At 44.0% G+C, this 16,453-nt stretch overlaps 2 protein-coding genes across 3 annotated transcripts in view; one reads left to right on the top strand and one right to left on the bottom strand.

The window, feature by feature from the left end:
* The window catches only part of gle1 (GLE1 RNA export mediator), a 30,733-nt gene extending 24,926 nt beyond the window's left edge, over positions 1-5,807 (bottom strand). Inside the window, exons 1-5 of one of the 2 annotated variants that reach the window (XM_030358332.1) lie at positions 5,548-5,807; positions 4,900-5,127; positions 4,393-4,533; positions 582-730; positions 349-409 (exon numbers count right to left, since the gene is read on the bottom strand). In XM_030358332.1, the coding sequence (XP_030214192.1) occupies positions 349-409; positions 582-730; positions 4,393-4,533; positions 4,900-5,127; positions 5,548-5,646 (678 nt within the window). In that variant the 5' untranslated portion in view covers positions 5,647-5,807. The remainder of the gene's footprint in view (positions 1-348; positions 410-581; positions 731-4,392; positions 4,534-4,899; positions 5,128-5,547) is intronic. The other variant, XM_030358333.1, reaches the window with a different exon arrangement.
* Positions 5,808-9,471: 3,664 nt separating this feature from the next.
* slc25a25a (solute carrier family 25 member 25a) lies at positions 9,472-15,716 on the top strand. Its single transcript, XM_030359298.1, has 10 exons — positions 9,472-9,750; positions 10,855-10,978; positions 11,116-11,203; positions 11,338-11,449; positions 11,921-12,079; positions 13,424-13,576; positions 13,731-13,838; positions 14,205-14,372; positions 14,476-14,626; positions 14,774-15,716. The coding sequence occupies exons 1-10, from the start codon at positions 9,592-9,594 to the stop codon at positions 14,956-14,958; spliced, it is 1,407 nt and encodes a 468-aa protein (XP_030215158.1). The 5' UTR covers positions 9,472-9,591; the 3' UTR covers positions 14,959-15,716.
* The last annotated feature ends 737 nt before the right edge of the window (positions 15,717-16,453 follow it).

The following is a 16,453-nucleotide window of genomic DNA, read 5'->3' as shown; positions in this document are numbered from 1 at the left end:
TTTTGATACTATTGATCCCTGCATACTGTTAGACAGGCTGAAGCAGTTGGTGGGGTTATCCCCAACCTAAAGCTATGTCTGGGCAGCAGTTGAATGCTGCGTCTGAGAGAAGTTCAGCATTCCAGACACTTGTAGTTAAACACCACTGTGTGATGATTTAAAGCTACGTCTGAGCAGCGATTTATATAATACCCGCAAAATCTTCTTTCTCAGAGCGATTGCAGCATAACCTTGCACCACAGAGAACCGTGCTGGAGCCTATACCAGTGTGTTTGTTTTTAGACAACAATTGAAGACAAGCCTTTATCTAGCAAGTTTCCACAATGATCCCTTGTCACATGGCCATACCTTCATCCTGTGTCTGTGCTCCTCCTTCAGTTTCTCCTGTCGCCCAATACTCTCCTTCGTCCTGAGAAAGAGCGAAAGAAAGAGGACTGACTTTCCAAACGTTAACGTCTCCTCGCTGAATGGCTGCATAGTGTAGTTATAATATGTAAAGTATGCTAAAGGGTCTTCCTTCTGATAGTTTCAATGTGGATGTGATAGTATATAGTAAAGGGTATATAGTGCATTAGAATTACTCTCTGTCCATCAGGTCTCTGATGCTCTGGGAGTCCTTCCTCTGCTTCAGCTCCATGAGCTCCTCGAAGCGTTTCAGCTGCTCAGACTCTCTGTTAGCCATCGCCATCACCAGCTGCTCCTGTCTCTCCTGCCGCAGACTCAGCTCCTTCTACACACGCATACACAATGTCATCAGTGTGGCTGTGGTGTGTTGCATGTAATATGTAATGTGCAGAATGTAGCATGTAGCTTTCAGTGTGCAGCGTGTAGTACATAGTGTGCAGAATGTAACATGTAGCATGTGTAGTTCTAGAGTGTAGTATGTAGTGTGCAGAATGTAATTATGTATGTAGCGTGTATCGTATAGTATGTTTGTGTGTAGTGTGCAGAATGTAGTATGTAGCCTGTGTAGTTGTAGTATGTAGTAGGGCCCGACCGATATTGATTTTTGAGTGCCGATGCCGATTATTTTCAGAGGATAATTACGATTACGATTTAATCGGCCGATTAAAAAAAAAGAAAAAAAAAAAGCATATAAAACATAGTTTTTGATACCTTAAATATACTTTAAACACTTTTGACGAATATGTGAATTGAATGCAGAACCTTTGAGTGTTTTAGAATACATTTACAGTCAAAAATGAGTGTAATGTAAAATGACATTGGTGAGGTGAGCGTGCAGCTGCCTGAGCGAGCGTGCTTTCATGTTGTATGGTAAAATTCAATCTCCTCTTCTTTACTCCAGCTAAAGTTGTTAGTTAGAAAGGCGAGTAGGAGCGCAATCTGCAGGATACTAAGCGCAATAACATTTAAAAAAAAAAATAAAAAAAAAATCGGTTGTAATCGGCGTCTTTTTGGCCGATGCCGATTATTTTCAAAAAGGCTATAATCGGCCGATTAAATCGGCAGGCCGATGAATCGGTCGGGCCCTAGTATGTAGTGTGTAGCATGTTATGTGCATAATGTAGCATGTAGTATGTGGCGTGTGTAGGCCTGTCGCGATATGCAATAAATCAATTAATTGCGCGATCAATTAAAATGAGCGATAATTTTTTGCCGGCCGCAATAATTTCCATTCCCACTCATTTTTTTAAATCATTGCTTGATTGGCCTAATCTGAGGAGAAATCTATGCCATAAACAGAAATATTATAGGCCTTTATTACACGGGTCTTCTCAATGCCGTGGAACGCTCCGTTCACTTGCATAGATAGTCCGGTAACTTGTCAACCCCAGCGTCTTCGTTTGCCAAGCAACGTCAACGTCTTTGAAGGACTATTTCTCTGCTGATCAACACTACGAATGCTGCTAACGAATAAATTGTAAAAAGACACACCATGTGAAGTTATTTTTTCGTCTTGGCAAGTAGCCTTGTAATAAGCGGGATGATGTATAGAACGTCGCCGGTCATTATCTAAAATAAGCCCCTTCAGGGTGAAGCAATTCACCTCCGCTGCGCGTCGGTCGCCTGTCCGCCCTGTCGGGGCTTATTTTCCCCGATAGTGACCGGCGTTCTATGCATTATATAAATTTATATATATTATATATATTTAGCAGGGTAGACCTAAGTAAGAAATGTCGGGTTGAAATCGGGCTCCGGCTCATAATTACAGGGCACAACGAGTAAACCCCCTCGTCAAGTGTCAGTAGCCGCGTTGACATGGACACATCTGTTCCGCATAGATTTCTATGCGGAACAGAAAATGGTCATGTATACGCCTCATTCGGAATACAATTATCTGTTCGGCATAGATTCTATGCCGAATAGAAGAGGTGGTGTAGTCCGTTTTAATCGCCATATATGCACTTATTCCGAATAGATTGGGGTTTAACTTAGGGCAGCCGCAGTAGTTCTAATTGGTCCACTGAGCTCCGTCGGTACTTTTAAGCACACCGAACTTCACCGCTGTCAAGGAAAGTGGATTTATTGCCTGATTCACGTCTTTGTTATCACTCCGTAAAAGTAGTCCGGTAAGCGTGTGCGGTTGCTAAGCGACGGGACATGGGTGTTTAATAATGACGTGTTCGCGTATCGTAGTGTCCGCGCGCGTCCGAGGTAACTGTAAATGAGTAGGCTACTAGTAGTACTTTTGCAGGCTGAACGTTAAAATACTTCTTAACTTAGAGAGATGGCAGCTGATGTAGTTCACAAATGGACGTTCGAGGATTCCTGGTCACTAAATTCCTGTAAGACCACTCTCTCCCACCAGTCTTGGCTGCAGACTCGCATCCAAATTCCTCTTGTTTGCAGCGGAGCTTAAGGTAAATATAAAGATCTGACGAGAAATTGACGTTGCTGCGCTGTCCTCCTCCTTAATTGAAGGAGCAGGGAGAGAAAAGCTCTCTCCTGCTGTGCTTTCATTAAAATCTAATTTAAAATCCCCGATAGTGATAAGACATCCATTATGTCGCCGCCGGTCCAGAGATGTGTCAGGTGTGCGCGAGAGACAGAACGGACACTTTTGTTACTGCCATGTATACAGTACATTCGGAACACATTTTAGGAACAGATCTATGCCGCATAGAAATCTATGCGGATCAGATGTGCCATGTAAACGCGGCTACTAACTTGTTGCATTGTCTGTGTGGGAGGCGGAGTCGTGGCGCAATCGTGTTTACATCCTTTTTATTTAGTGTTTCAATTTTATTTATTGTTTTTGGTGGTGTTTGGTTTTTATTCAAGAGCATTTTTTGTTAATAATAGATTGTTTTTGGTTGTTTTGTTAATTTATTCGGGATATTTTAAATGTCTTCCGGCAGTCCAGTTCCAGTGTTCTTTAAAAATAAATGTTTATTGATCTTCGAAAGGGTGTACTTTATCATTATATTAGTTGAAAAACTGCAATATTATCGCTTATCGCAATAATTCCTGGGGCAATTAATCGCCCAGAAAAATGTGTTATCGTGACAGGCCTAGGCGTGTGTAGATATAGGGTTCAGTATGTAGCGTATAGCATGGCAAGTGTTGCCGTTGAAATGTATCAAAACAACATCGGCACAAATTATTAGTCTGGCTATTGCCAGACCAAGCTCAATCGTATATTGCACGTTGGTCTGGGGAAGCTGCTGTCATTTTCTTCAGCACAAGAGGCGTGTTCAACTGACTCTCCATAGGTGCCAAGGGGAAAAGCCAGCTCGGTGATTGGCTCCCGCAAAAACGTATCGGAACCAGAAAGAAATGTATTGCTCTTCTCCAGGACCTTGTGCAGGGCGAACTCAAATCGCCCGGTAGAATGGGCTGGGCTACACAGTCTAGCAAATTATATCAAGTTATTTACTCTATTACTAGTGTAATGGTATGTAGTGTAGCTTATACTACGTAATGTGTAGCACTTGTTATGTGCGATAGTATGTAGAGCAGCATGTAGAATGTAATAGTAGGTAGTGTCTAGTAGGGCTGGGCGATTAATCGAATTTTGATCGCGATTACGATTTTAGCGTCAAACGATCAGAAAATTAACATAATCGAGTTATCCGATTTTTTTTTTTTTTTTTTTTTTAATGATTTATAGAAAGGGCAGAACAGCTGGACACATATCTGTATCATTTTAGATTGGACCATTTTTTTTTGGACCATTTTGTGTATTTTTTTAAGGCGTAATTTCAAAGTTCTCAGTTACAACGTTTTTTTTGGGAGTGACATGGTGAATAAATACAACACGTTTTCAGACTCAAAGATAATCGTTTGAATAATCGTGATTTCAATATTGACCAAAATAATCGTGATTATGATTTTTCCCATAATCGAGCAGCCCTAGTGTCTAGTATGAGGTGTACAGCCTTTAGAGTGTAGCATGAAGGGTGCAGCCTGTAGTGTGTGGGAGTGGCCGACCTTGGCCTTGGCGCGGTGCTTTTCCTCACACAGCCGGATGCAACCGGCGGTCTGCGTTGCCCTGGGAGACAGCAGCGACATGCTGGGGGGAGGGGAGGGACTGGGCGAGGGCAGTTCAACTTCCTGAACATCAGGAACCAGCTATGGGGGATGAGCCATCATAGCAGGTTACATCAGGAGAGATGAAATATTGATGTACCAGTATGAATATATAAAATATATATATACAGATATATATATAGAAAAATAACAGAGTCCCTGTGCACAGCCTTTTGATTATCAGGTGCTGGTGATTTGAAGTCAACAATGGTATATCAAGTCAAAGAAGTGTAAAATCACTGCAGAGTGGTATAAGCTAATAAGCTGATTTATTTTGTGAACGCCGCATTTCGCTGTTGCTTCGTCAGGTTCACTCTTCAAGAGGAAGAGTGAACCTGACGAAACAACAGCGAAACAGTAGCGGGGGGGGGGGGGCATCAGTTGAATGCAAGTGAGGGAGAAGCTTACCTCTTCACTTTCACTCTTTTCTGATGGCGCCCCAATCTCACTCACTGAGGGAGATTGGATATGAATGTTGTTGGGAGCAGAGGAGGAAGGACAGCTTTGGGAGACCGTCTCACTTTGGCGTGACTGACAGCTGGCGTCTCCGAGGCGTTTCCTGGGGCTTAGCTTTGTAATGATGTGACCAGACAGAGGAGACAAACTGGGGCCCTCGGTACAACCGGATAGGATGTCCTGCAGTAGCACAGCGACAGATGAATATGAAGTTAAACACTGGCTGGATAAACAAGATAGTTTGGTTCATCCCTTTCCTTAAAAAACAGTTCCATATCTGTGTTAGAGAGATTTCCTTCTTCATGTTTGTGATAGTAGCGAGCATTGCTCAAGCATTGCTCAATCAGTATTATTGTCTTCAACAATAATACTGTAGAGTATACTGGGTTATAAAGGAAACCGACTTGAGGCGATTATGTTTTGCTTAGCAATTCCGTAGTGTCTCCCTCTCCCGAATCTATACGGAAGTATAGCATTAAATCACATTGTATGCTAAGATATATATAACAATACCAACCCGTTCTGTAATAACCATCTACTGCTGATAACACTTCTAATTAATAATGTTGAAGACAACATAATATTACTTTATGAACTCACCTCGCCCCTCTCCACCCAGTCCGCTTGATACTTTAGTTGGCCTTTTGAGGAATTATTTAGAGCTTCTATGGTTTCCCATCGTAAGCTTGCAAAAGCCATGACACGGCGCTTATCAAAGCTTGAATAATCGATGTTAATAAAACCTTTAAAAGCCTTTTACCGCCTTTTAAACTCCTTGTTTTTTCCAAAACCTACAGGGCAGACTGTAAAATAAGAATTGAATATGGGTCCGACAGTAAATACTGTTCGTCAGGAAACATGAGCATGCACATTGGTTCCGGTATTCAATGCCTTTCATGTACACTTCTGATGGAATATAAATGCGTCTCCGTTCACAGATCGTTCTCTGTAAATCAAGACATTTTATATCTGTCTGAAATGTTTAGTTTAGTTTATTTATTGGCCACGATTTCAAGGTCATAACCAAAGGACCCTGATGCATGCATCATTGTCATGGACAGCGAAATAAAGTCACTAAAGGTGTCAAAGGCCTGAGAGTGATGGCACATATGGCAGAGTCAGCACAAACAAATACACCTTGACTATAAAACCCATACTACATACTCTTTGCTAGGAGCATTCTAAAATTAGTTGAATGTAGAACACTCCTTGTACAGGAACTTTAGCTTCCTTCATCTTTCTTCAGATTGAACCTTAACCGGCCTCATGCAATCCTCTGTAGCTATCCAACTACAACCTAGGTTATTGATGGATGTCTTGGTAAACATCACCTCCAACATTGACTATGATTTCTGTTGCCTTGTGCAAGTCAGGCTTAGAACCGAAAATAACTGACCCTTTCTTCCAGGTCCAACTAATGGGCATGCAACCATGGATCGAAAGCATGTAAATACTATAGGCCTACTGGTCCGACATCCGCATAATGTTATGTACCGATAATCTGAAAATCACAAGCAAACATGTTATTGGTTTAGTGGAGGTGGACACTCCAAGTCAGAGGAATATGTCCAAATGAGCTTCAATGTGATCCCAGACACACACACACACACACACACACACACACACACACACACCCACACACGCGCACACACGCACGCACGTACATGCACACACGCAAACACACACACACACACACACACACACACACACACACACACACACACACACACACACACACACACACACTTTATTTCTATTGACAGAAAGAAAACATGATGGAGTGCAAACAATAAATAGAGTTTAGCATAAACATGTTGATTTGTGTTTGACCTCTCCTCCACATCCAGCATGTGATGATCAGTGTTTTCTCTTATCTCATGGCCTAGTTCACAATGTACACCCATATACAATCCCCATGGGCTTTCTACTTATGCACTACAACAGTTGATTTCAATTCAATTCAATTCAGTTTTTTAAGAAGGGGACAGTGCAAATTAATAAAACACATGAAGATACATGGGTTAAAAATGACAGAATTAGCCAAAGCCCCTTTTTCATCTGTAGTCCCCTGGCAATGAAAATACAATTAAACAAGATAAAAATAACAACAACATAAACAGGACGGAACCCCACAGCACAAAGCAAGGCATTTGTGTTTTTGAACGCTCTCTCAGCATTCAGAACACAATTCAAACCGCTTCATGTAAATGGGAATTGAACGCATCCTGGTCCTGGTGGGATCCCACTTGTATTGGCACCAGATGGTGTCTGTCTACTGGTGAAGAGACATTCCACATCTGGGATCTTTGTTCTGTGTTTGATGTAAAACTCATCCGGAGATGGCTTCTTCTGAAGTCAACATCCAAACCAACAGGCCCATTGAGCGAGTTTGCGTGGACTACCTCTCCCTAGAGCCAGATCGGAGCAACAACGTCATTCTTGTAATTACAGATCACATCACCAAATATGCGGTTGCCAGACGCATGGCTAATTAGAAGGGACATTGTTTCTATAAAATGTCTGTTTGAGATTGAAGGCATTAAGAGGGTCAGAACCACTCATCCCAGGGGAAGTCCTGTTGAATGTTAAAACAGGACTCTCTTGCAGTTAGGCCCCCGCAACAGTGAAGAAAAAACCCACTTTGGAGAATTGGTCGAGCGCCTGACTTTTCAAAGATGATCAGTTTATCGACTTATATTCTTATATTCTATCAGAGACTCGCCTTACTGTACAAATAATGAAATCACCTGATTCACCACCATATTAACTTATGAATGGAAGATAGCCCAGGCTACAAGTCAACCTAGCCTTTGGTATACCTGAACCAGACAAGATACTTGAGAAGGAGATGGACAAAACATGAAAATGTTAATGAAAATTAGATGGTCAGCCTATTGAGGAGGCTAAGACTCCTGTGTGCTGTTCACTAGGACAGCATCATGAACCTGCTAGTTTAAGTATTCCTGACTTGGAAAACCAATGCAGTCATTTAGTCCTAGTTCCAAGGCCTCAGCTAAGCCTTTACCAGTTCATCGAACAGACTATTCAGACCTTTCTCCCATGCAAATCCCATAGAAAATTAAAATAACTAAACTCTGAGCTTTTCCACTGCTTTTAATCTAGGCATTTTACATATTCCTTTAGTTTTGTAATCTATGCTACATAATTATTTTTTTTTTTTTTAAAACAAGAGCTGTTTTTTGATTAGCAAAGGAGGGGATAGATTATGGAGAGGTTTTGTACCAGTCTGCCTCAGTCATCTTCCTGTGTATGTTGGACACTGAATACCACACAGGTTTATTAGCAACTCTAAAGCCCTTACACATAATTGTACACAATTGTATCCAGGGATGGGCTGGTCATCATTAGGTTTCAGGAGGCCGGATTTTATTTATAAAGTTATTTTTGAACAGCTCCCTCATAACTTGCACCACTTTGAGATATCAATCTAATGACACCTATGCATTACTGTCCAATGATCGTATTGTTTTGACTGGCCCTAAGGTGAGGATATGTTTTTTCATCCAGTTTTCCGGCCCCTTAACATAGAATGAACTTCAAAACAACATGAACATGAGGTATCCCCGTCACTCTGATAGAATGTAAGTCAATCGTCAAAGCTGTGACGCAGGTCCGTGGAGCTCTCTCTCTCTCTCTCTCTCTCTCTCTCTCTCTCTCTCTCTCTCTCTCTCTCTCTCTCTCTCTCTCTCTCTCTCTCTCTCTCTCTCTCTCTCTCTCTCTCTCTCTCTCTCTCTCTCTCTCTCTCTCTCTCTCTCTCTCTCTCTCTCTCTCTCTCTCTCTCCCTCTCTCTCTCTCTCTCTCTCTCTCTCTCTCTCTCTCTCTCTCCCTCTCTCTCTCTCACACACCCCCCCAGGCAGGGCAATACGGCCGTCGTGCTTCCTATCTGCATGTGTCAAATTTGTTAAATAATGTTTATTATGTGATGTTGTATGTTGTTCACTGTTTGTTTTATTTGTATTTTATGCTGCTGCTGTCTCAGTTTTATTAATAGGCAGTAACAGGCTAATAGTCTAACAGCAGAACTATGATATACTGCAAACATCAAGCCAATACAATTTAAGATGAGCCTGTTCCCCATCTGTTAACAGTAGCAATAACAATATATATATATATATATATATATATATATATATACAAAAAGCTTAATTTCTTATTCTCTCGCTATCATGAATGGTCTGTTACCTCCCTGCTATTTTTTCCTTTGCAAATGGTCAGTGCCTATCGTAGTGTATAGGATTAGATATCCACATGTCCTTCGTAAGGTCTGTTTTCATATGGATGGTCTTTAGGTCAGGTAGGCAGGGTCTTTACTCATTACCACAATCAACTCGTTCAAACAAATTCTGAACGAGTAACCAGAGCACGGGAACACTGCGAGGTCGGGGGGGGGGGGGGGGGGGGGGGGGGGGGGGCGTGAGTCCTGAATTGACGTAAGAGCCAAAGGGGGCGTGACCCACAGCCAATGACCGGCTAGATTCCCGGAATGGGGCGTGTTTCTTATCTTCTTTTAACAAGAGTCCCTTCCTTACCGGTGTTGTCACATAGACTCCAATGAGTGGAAGTAAATTCCGTTCACTATTTATTTATTTATTGTAGACTTTTATATTTGATCTCTTTATCACTATGCTGGGCCTGTGCCTGTACGTGCCTATTCCCTACTCCGACCCCATCGAGGTGCAGTACTTTGAGTCCGACCGCCTGCCCACTGAGCTCAAATCGCTCTTCAAACTCAGCGTCTTCCTGCCGTCTCAGGAGCTCTCGAAGTACCAGAAATGGAGAAAGGTAAAAGTCTACTTTTGTGTTTTAACTCTCGTAATTGACGCATTCTTAGTCTTTAGATGGTCTCTATTATTCGCATTTGTGTGTATAACGTAATTATTTTCTCTATAAAATGTCCTTGTCGTTCGATGGAATGCGTTGTGGCGCCGACCGGCATGGCTAGGCTGAAAGGGCTAGAGATGCCGGTGCTAGGCTAATAGCGGTAGAGAAGCCGGCGCTAGGCTAACAGCGCTAGAGAAGCCGGCGCTAGGCTAACAGCGCTATAGAAGCCCAACCAGAGGGCGGGCGGTTCATGCCTTCCACATAGAAGGATTCATAATTTCGTAGGCTGGACGAAAAGGCCCAACAACAGCCGCCAACTGCGCTATTTCTACCAGGTCGATCTTTCTCCTCAAACTCCGAAATACGTAAAAATCGAGGGGGCGGGTTCCCAAGAACACGACTTGTTTTTATACTATATTTATATACACTTGCAGAAAAATAAAGGATTTTATTATAATTTCTGTTGGTAATATAGTGGATGCCAACTTTAATGAATGGGTTAGGGCCGTCGTGTAACTTTGTGCCTCCAGAATGAATGTTAGATTGGGACGTCCAGGATCCAGATTGTGGGCAGGCTGATTCACTACATGGCTTTATTGCATGCATTGTGGCGGGCCTTGATGTTTGCTGTAGCACTTCCCTTGGAACAGTATGTGGAGCAGATTGGTGCAGATGGAATTTGATCGCTCTGGTTGTTGGCGGGTCGCACAAGGTTTAAATATAGACCGGCACCGGCACTTTCTACCGGTCTGTATATTACTTTTCCATGATTTAATGCAACCAGTCTTAAGGGCTTGGACATTCTTAGGTCTGGTCATTTTGTCTTTGGCGCGGGGCAAGACACTTCTTGGCTTGCATTTAACATTTTGAATGCTGTAAAGTTGCTTTGGAAAGGGTGTGCTTGTTCCTCAGAGTGACTCATAAATCGTATTTTCCTCGGTGGTACAAAATAAAGGCCTGTTGGGTTCAGCGTGTTATTATACGCTTTAAGACACTGTGGTCTTGAATGCACGATAAAGTTGCTGCTCATTACGTTTCTCATCTCAACTACTTTTTTTGTTCCAGAAACCTCCGGGCCGAGAGGAGTCCAAGTCAAGCCAGCTTGACTTTGAGGAGTTCGTCCACTACCTCCAGGACTACGAGAAAGACCTCAAGCTGGTGGTCAAGAGTCTGGATAAGAAACACTCAGGTGAGACCAGTCTTCCTCCTCACTACTTTTTCTTCCCCATTCCCCACCTCCTCTTCCTCACGCACCAAACCTACTTATGTTGTGGGTATGTATGTTCCATTTAAAGGTTGTTTTATGGTCATCTTGTCTTTTTGAAGGTGGTATTGATGCCAGCATGTTGAAGCAGTCTCTTCAGGACCTGGGCGTCCACATCTCTCAGCAGCACGCCCAGAGCGTCCTTCACAGGTAATGGCAGCAAGAAAGCAATGGTCTCAAAACTTTTTATTTATTTTTTATTTCTTTACTTATGTTTTGATGTGAATGAACTGCAGCCAATTCAATTTAATTTTTGATGTCTTTTTTTTCTTTTTTTTATACAGCATGGACAGAAATGGGACTATGACCATAAGCTGGAATGAGTGGAGTGACTACCCCGTCGTCCCAGCCACGGAGAACATCCCAGAGATCATCCTCTACTGGAAGCACTCAACGGTAGGAAACTTCCCAGGTGTAGGCCTGACTGATGGTGAGGTGTGTCCTGACCTTTTGATAGCCACCCCTCCTTTTCTTGATAGCGGTCTAGTGTACATTGCAATGGGTCAGTTCTTATGCACTTGCAATGGGTCAGTGGCTTAACTGCTCCTTTGGTAGCAGTTAAGCCACCCCAGGTTGTAGGGTCAGGACAAGGATTACCACGGCGGATGGCCCTGGTTATCGGCCCATATGTAACTGAGGAGGGGGGGGGGGGGTTTATCTGCTCTGTGCAGGGGAGGATGATGCAACTTCCCACTAATGACTCTAGCAGCCATCGCTAAATGTCTGGTTTGATTGCCTGATATAGTTTCTAGTTATAGTGAATAAGGTGTTTCTTATTTTTGGGTTAGCCGTTCATTACTCAGTGCGGCGTGAAATGAGTGTATAAGAAGTGTATATCAATAGCACGTGTTCTCTGTGTTTGTGAAGATCTTTGACGTGGGTGAGAACCTGATGGTGCCAGATGAGTTCTCGCTGGAGGAACGCCTGTCAGGGATGTGGTGGAGGCACCTGGTGGCAGGGGGAGGGGCGGGCATCGTCTCCCGCACCTGCACCGCCCCCCTGGACCGCCTCAAAGTCATGATGCAGGTCAGTGGTCAACACGGATTCCAAATACCTGGTCTTTTTTGTTTGGGGTGAAGACACACCGCGACCCCAACAAGAAATTATTTTTATTATTCACTATTTAGGTGAGTGCTGCATGCAGCGCTCAACCATTGTTCTTCATACGTTTTATTCTTTCTTTCCTCTTTATTATTCTTTACAAACTTTGGGACTTATCTCCTTCCTCAATTTTTCACCTAGAGACACCTAATTTTTTTTTAACATGGGAGTCAATGGGAGGACGGCAGAGCCGTCCTCTGGTACTTCAACTGTTTAAGACGTAACTAAATACATTTTCAACCATTTATCTTCCTTCAAACCATTTAAAAAATCTACACACCATCACAGTTTTAGTTTCATACCTTTTCAGTTGGTCTCATTGATTTACGTTGACGCTGGAGCGTGATGACGTTCATCAGTGTTGCCAGATTGGGTGTTTTTTTTCCCCGCTGGATTGGGCTACTTTTGGAGGACGTTCAGGCAGTGTTGGGCTGCTTATCCGCTCTACCGGGCTCCTTTTAATCACGCGCCAGCTCGTCACACACACACACACACACACACACACACACACACACACACACACACACACACACACACACACACACACACACACACACACACACACACACACACACACACACACACACACACACACACACACACACACACACACACACACACACACACACCACCCCCCAGCAGCAGGGCAATACGTTTGACCTTTCAGATACTTCAATTCTTTTTACATGTCTGCATTTTTTGCAGTACTTTGCGCTTTTCATTCAGCTGTCACTTTATTTGGTGCATGTTTACTCCATTTCAATTTATTTACTGAAAAACAATCGATTTGAATACTCACACCTTGCCACAAGTAATTTGCTGTAGGCTACTGGTTAGTAGCCACTGATCTATCACTACACAAGTCGATGTCTCCTGCACAACTATGTCCCATCCATTCAGATGTGCCACTGCTGACGCACTGACTCTGTTGCAAGGGCCTCACTTGCTAGCGCATTGCGTAACCAACTGGTTAATGAGTGCAGGAGTGGGTCGAAGAGTGACGGGTTAGTCTGGGACGTTGTGCTCTTCCACCAATAGAAACATAGGTCAGGCTGTCGAGGTGTTGGGAGCTGAAGTCCCAAGTCATTGGCCTCGTGCGTCAATAGGTGTTGTGACACGGGTCATCTTTGATAAGCTGCCACGGAGGAAAGTGTTGACCCTCCACACACTGAACTTTGTCAGACTGACACAGTAAGGCAGGCGAAGGGAGCTGAGGCCAGCTGTGCCTCAGTTACGACTAAACCATCCCACTGTCTTCTCGCCCCTCAGGTTCATGGTTGCCGTGCCAACAACATGTGCATCATGAGCGGCTTGACCCAGATGGTGAGAGAGGGTGGCGTGCGTTCCCTATGGCGGGGAAATGGTGTCAACATAATCAAGATCGCCCCGGAAACTGCACTCAAGTTCATGGCCTATGAACAGGTACTGTATTGTCTGACCACTGCCTAGCAGTAAGGGGTGACTTAGGGCTCCCCTATTTTACTGCCTCATAGCGGCTAGCCTAGCATGACCCCAGCATGCTAAAGCACTAGCAGCAGGCTGGTTAGCTAAATTATTTCCTCTGTTGTGTTGCCAGATCAAGCGGATGATCGGCAGCGACAATGCGACTCTGACCATTGTGGATCGCTTCGTGGCGGGATCAATGGCTGGAGTTATCGCTCAGAGCTCCATCTACCCCATGGAGGTAAGACACACCCCTCCCCCAGCTCACACCGCCTCACTCGCCACATCAGAATACAGGGATATTAGATAAAGATATTGTGTATTCAGGGATAATTGTGTTGTTGTGTGGGCGGCAGTAGCTCAGGAGGTAGAACTGGTCGGCTGGTGACCGGAAGGTTGCTACTTAGATCTCCTGGCTGAGTTTCGAGGTGTCCCTGAGCAAGATGTCTCACCCTGACTGCTCCTGACGAGCTGGCTGTCGCCCTGCGTGTGTGACTCCGCCGTCGGTGTGTATGACTGAATGGTTGTGAGTGGCTTTAGACAAAAGCGTCAGCAAAATCCCCTAAATGTAAATGTTACCATGCTCGTGGCTCTGCCCCCTCCCCAGATGTTGAAGACGAGGCTAGCGCTGAGGAGGACGGGACAGTTCTCTGGGATCGTGGACTGTGCTTGGCAGATCTTCAGGAGGGAGGGGCTCGGGGCCTTCTACAGGGGCTACGTCCCCAACGTGCTGGGAATCATCCCCTACGCCGGCATCGACCTCGCCGTCTACGAGGTGAGGCCCCACCTCTTTGAACTTCCTGTGTGTGGTCATGTGATTTTTGTACAGCTTTATTCAAATGACTAACAAGGTAACCTTTACTCGGATGTCCTCTCAGACCCTCAAGAACCGCTGGCTGCAGGAGTACGGCTCCAACCGCAGCGACCCCGGTGTCCTGGTGCTGCTGGGCTGTGGCACCGTGTCCAGTACCTGTGGGCAGCTCGCCAGCTACCCCCTCGCCCTGGTCCGCACCCGCATGCAAGCCCAAGGTAGACACTTCTCCTACTGTTCTAGACCACTGGATGTTTTATGGTCTGAAGTACCTCCATAGAGGTACTTCAGAACCTCTGATCGGTGGCCTGTTATGTATCAACCACCTGATGCTAACTTCCTCTTGTCTGTGCCCCTCCCACCAGCCACCAAGGAGGGCAGCCGGCAGTTGTCGATGACTGGCGTCTTCAGACACATCCTCCAAACAGAGGGACCCACTGGTCTCTACCGGGGCCTGGGGCCCAACTTCCTCAAGGTCATCCCAGCAGTTAGCATCAGCTATGTGGTGTACGAGCACATCAAGACATCGCTGGGTGTGACCTCGCGCTGATGCTTGACACCGCGTTGACACTTGACATTTAGGGGGGCTTCTCCCTCTGTGAATATAACCCGAGACTAAAGGGACATGAGGAGCCTCCTGAGAAGGGGGCTCCTGCTGCTATTTCTGGTGGAAGGGAAGGAGGATCACGGGACCAAAGGACTTCTGTCCCTTTGCCAGTCCTTTTGCCTGAAGACATGTATATGTTTCTCCATGTCAGGTTTCCCCGAGTCGGTGCTGGAAGAGGCTTTGGGTTTTACGGTTCTAGTTAGGTTTTATCTTTCTGCAAACCGCCTTCTTCGCTCTTCACAGGAGAGATTCGTATTTATTATGTCCATCCAGTATTTATAGTTTTTTTTACTTGATCCTTTTAAAGAGTGTCTGTCTTTAAGTCAGACTGGGCTACGGGAGTTGTCTGTTTGGAATATTCCGACTCTGAGAGTTGTCTGTCAGTTTTGACCACTAAGTATCTAGCCAAGTACCACCTTGGAAATCCTTTTTAATTTTTCTTTAATAAGCAGCACAAACCTCTGGATCTGCTGCCTCAGATGATCTGATCTGTTCCTGGTCCAAAGTGATGTCTTGTCTTGTCATAGTAATGTTTTAAAAATGAATACTGATGATGAAGAATGTATGAGCGACATTATGCACTTTTATCAAAAATTGTGAACTAAAGAATCAGTTAACTTCTTTTGTAAAGAACGATTGAAAGGATTATTTTTTTATGGACTTTTTTTAATTAAAATAAATGCTATTTCTTGTAAAACTGCTATTTTTAGGTTTTCTTTGCATAAATAATTGCATTAATACACAGGTAACTGTTCTGCAACTATCTGGAAGTTGGTAAGTAAAGCAACTTCCTTTGGCTTGTCTACTAATAATGTAGAGGTCTACAACAGGGGGTCCGCGGAGGTACTACAGGTGGTCGCCAAAGTTTTGATCAATTATTCCCCACGCAATTTTTTTTCGCAAATTGAATCGTCTTCAAATACGCATTGACATGAATCCAACACACTAGCCGCGTTTACATGGACACTTTTGATCAGATTTCTCGGAATGGATCTATTCCTATCATGCGATCCCTTTATTTAATCATTTATCAAATGACGTATAGAAATGTTCAGCGTAGTGTCCGAATTCTCGTTCCCTATTCCCTATTTAGTGCACTATATCATGTACACTATATAGGGAATAGGGAACGATTTCGAACACAGCTAGTGTGTGTGCCCGTTGCCGTGTTCCAACAGCCGTACTTCCATTAGTATACTTCAAGGAAGTACACTATCTGCACTATCCGTACTCACTTGAGTACGCTAATTGTTTAGATGTGAGTGCTGTTCCAAATCGAGTACTCTGTGGTGCACTTACCGGAAATGACGATCACGACTGCCGCCGTGGCTCTTCCCCCGCAATAAACATCCCGCTTTGAACGGTGAACTCTTTACGCCTAGCAGCTATAAAAAGCTATAAAAACTATAAACTACAAAATGACTATTAATGCAGGCTA

The sequence above is a fragment of the Gadus morhua genome, chromosome 6 (genome assembly GCF_902167405.1).
Source record: "Gadus morhua chromosome 6, gadMor3.0, whole genome shotgun sequence".
NCBI classification, from domain to species: Eukaryota; Metazoa; Chordata; class Actinopteri; order Gadiformes; family Gadidae; genus Gadus; species Gadus morhua.
This window is presented reverse-complemented; position numbering and strand designations above follow the sequence as displayed.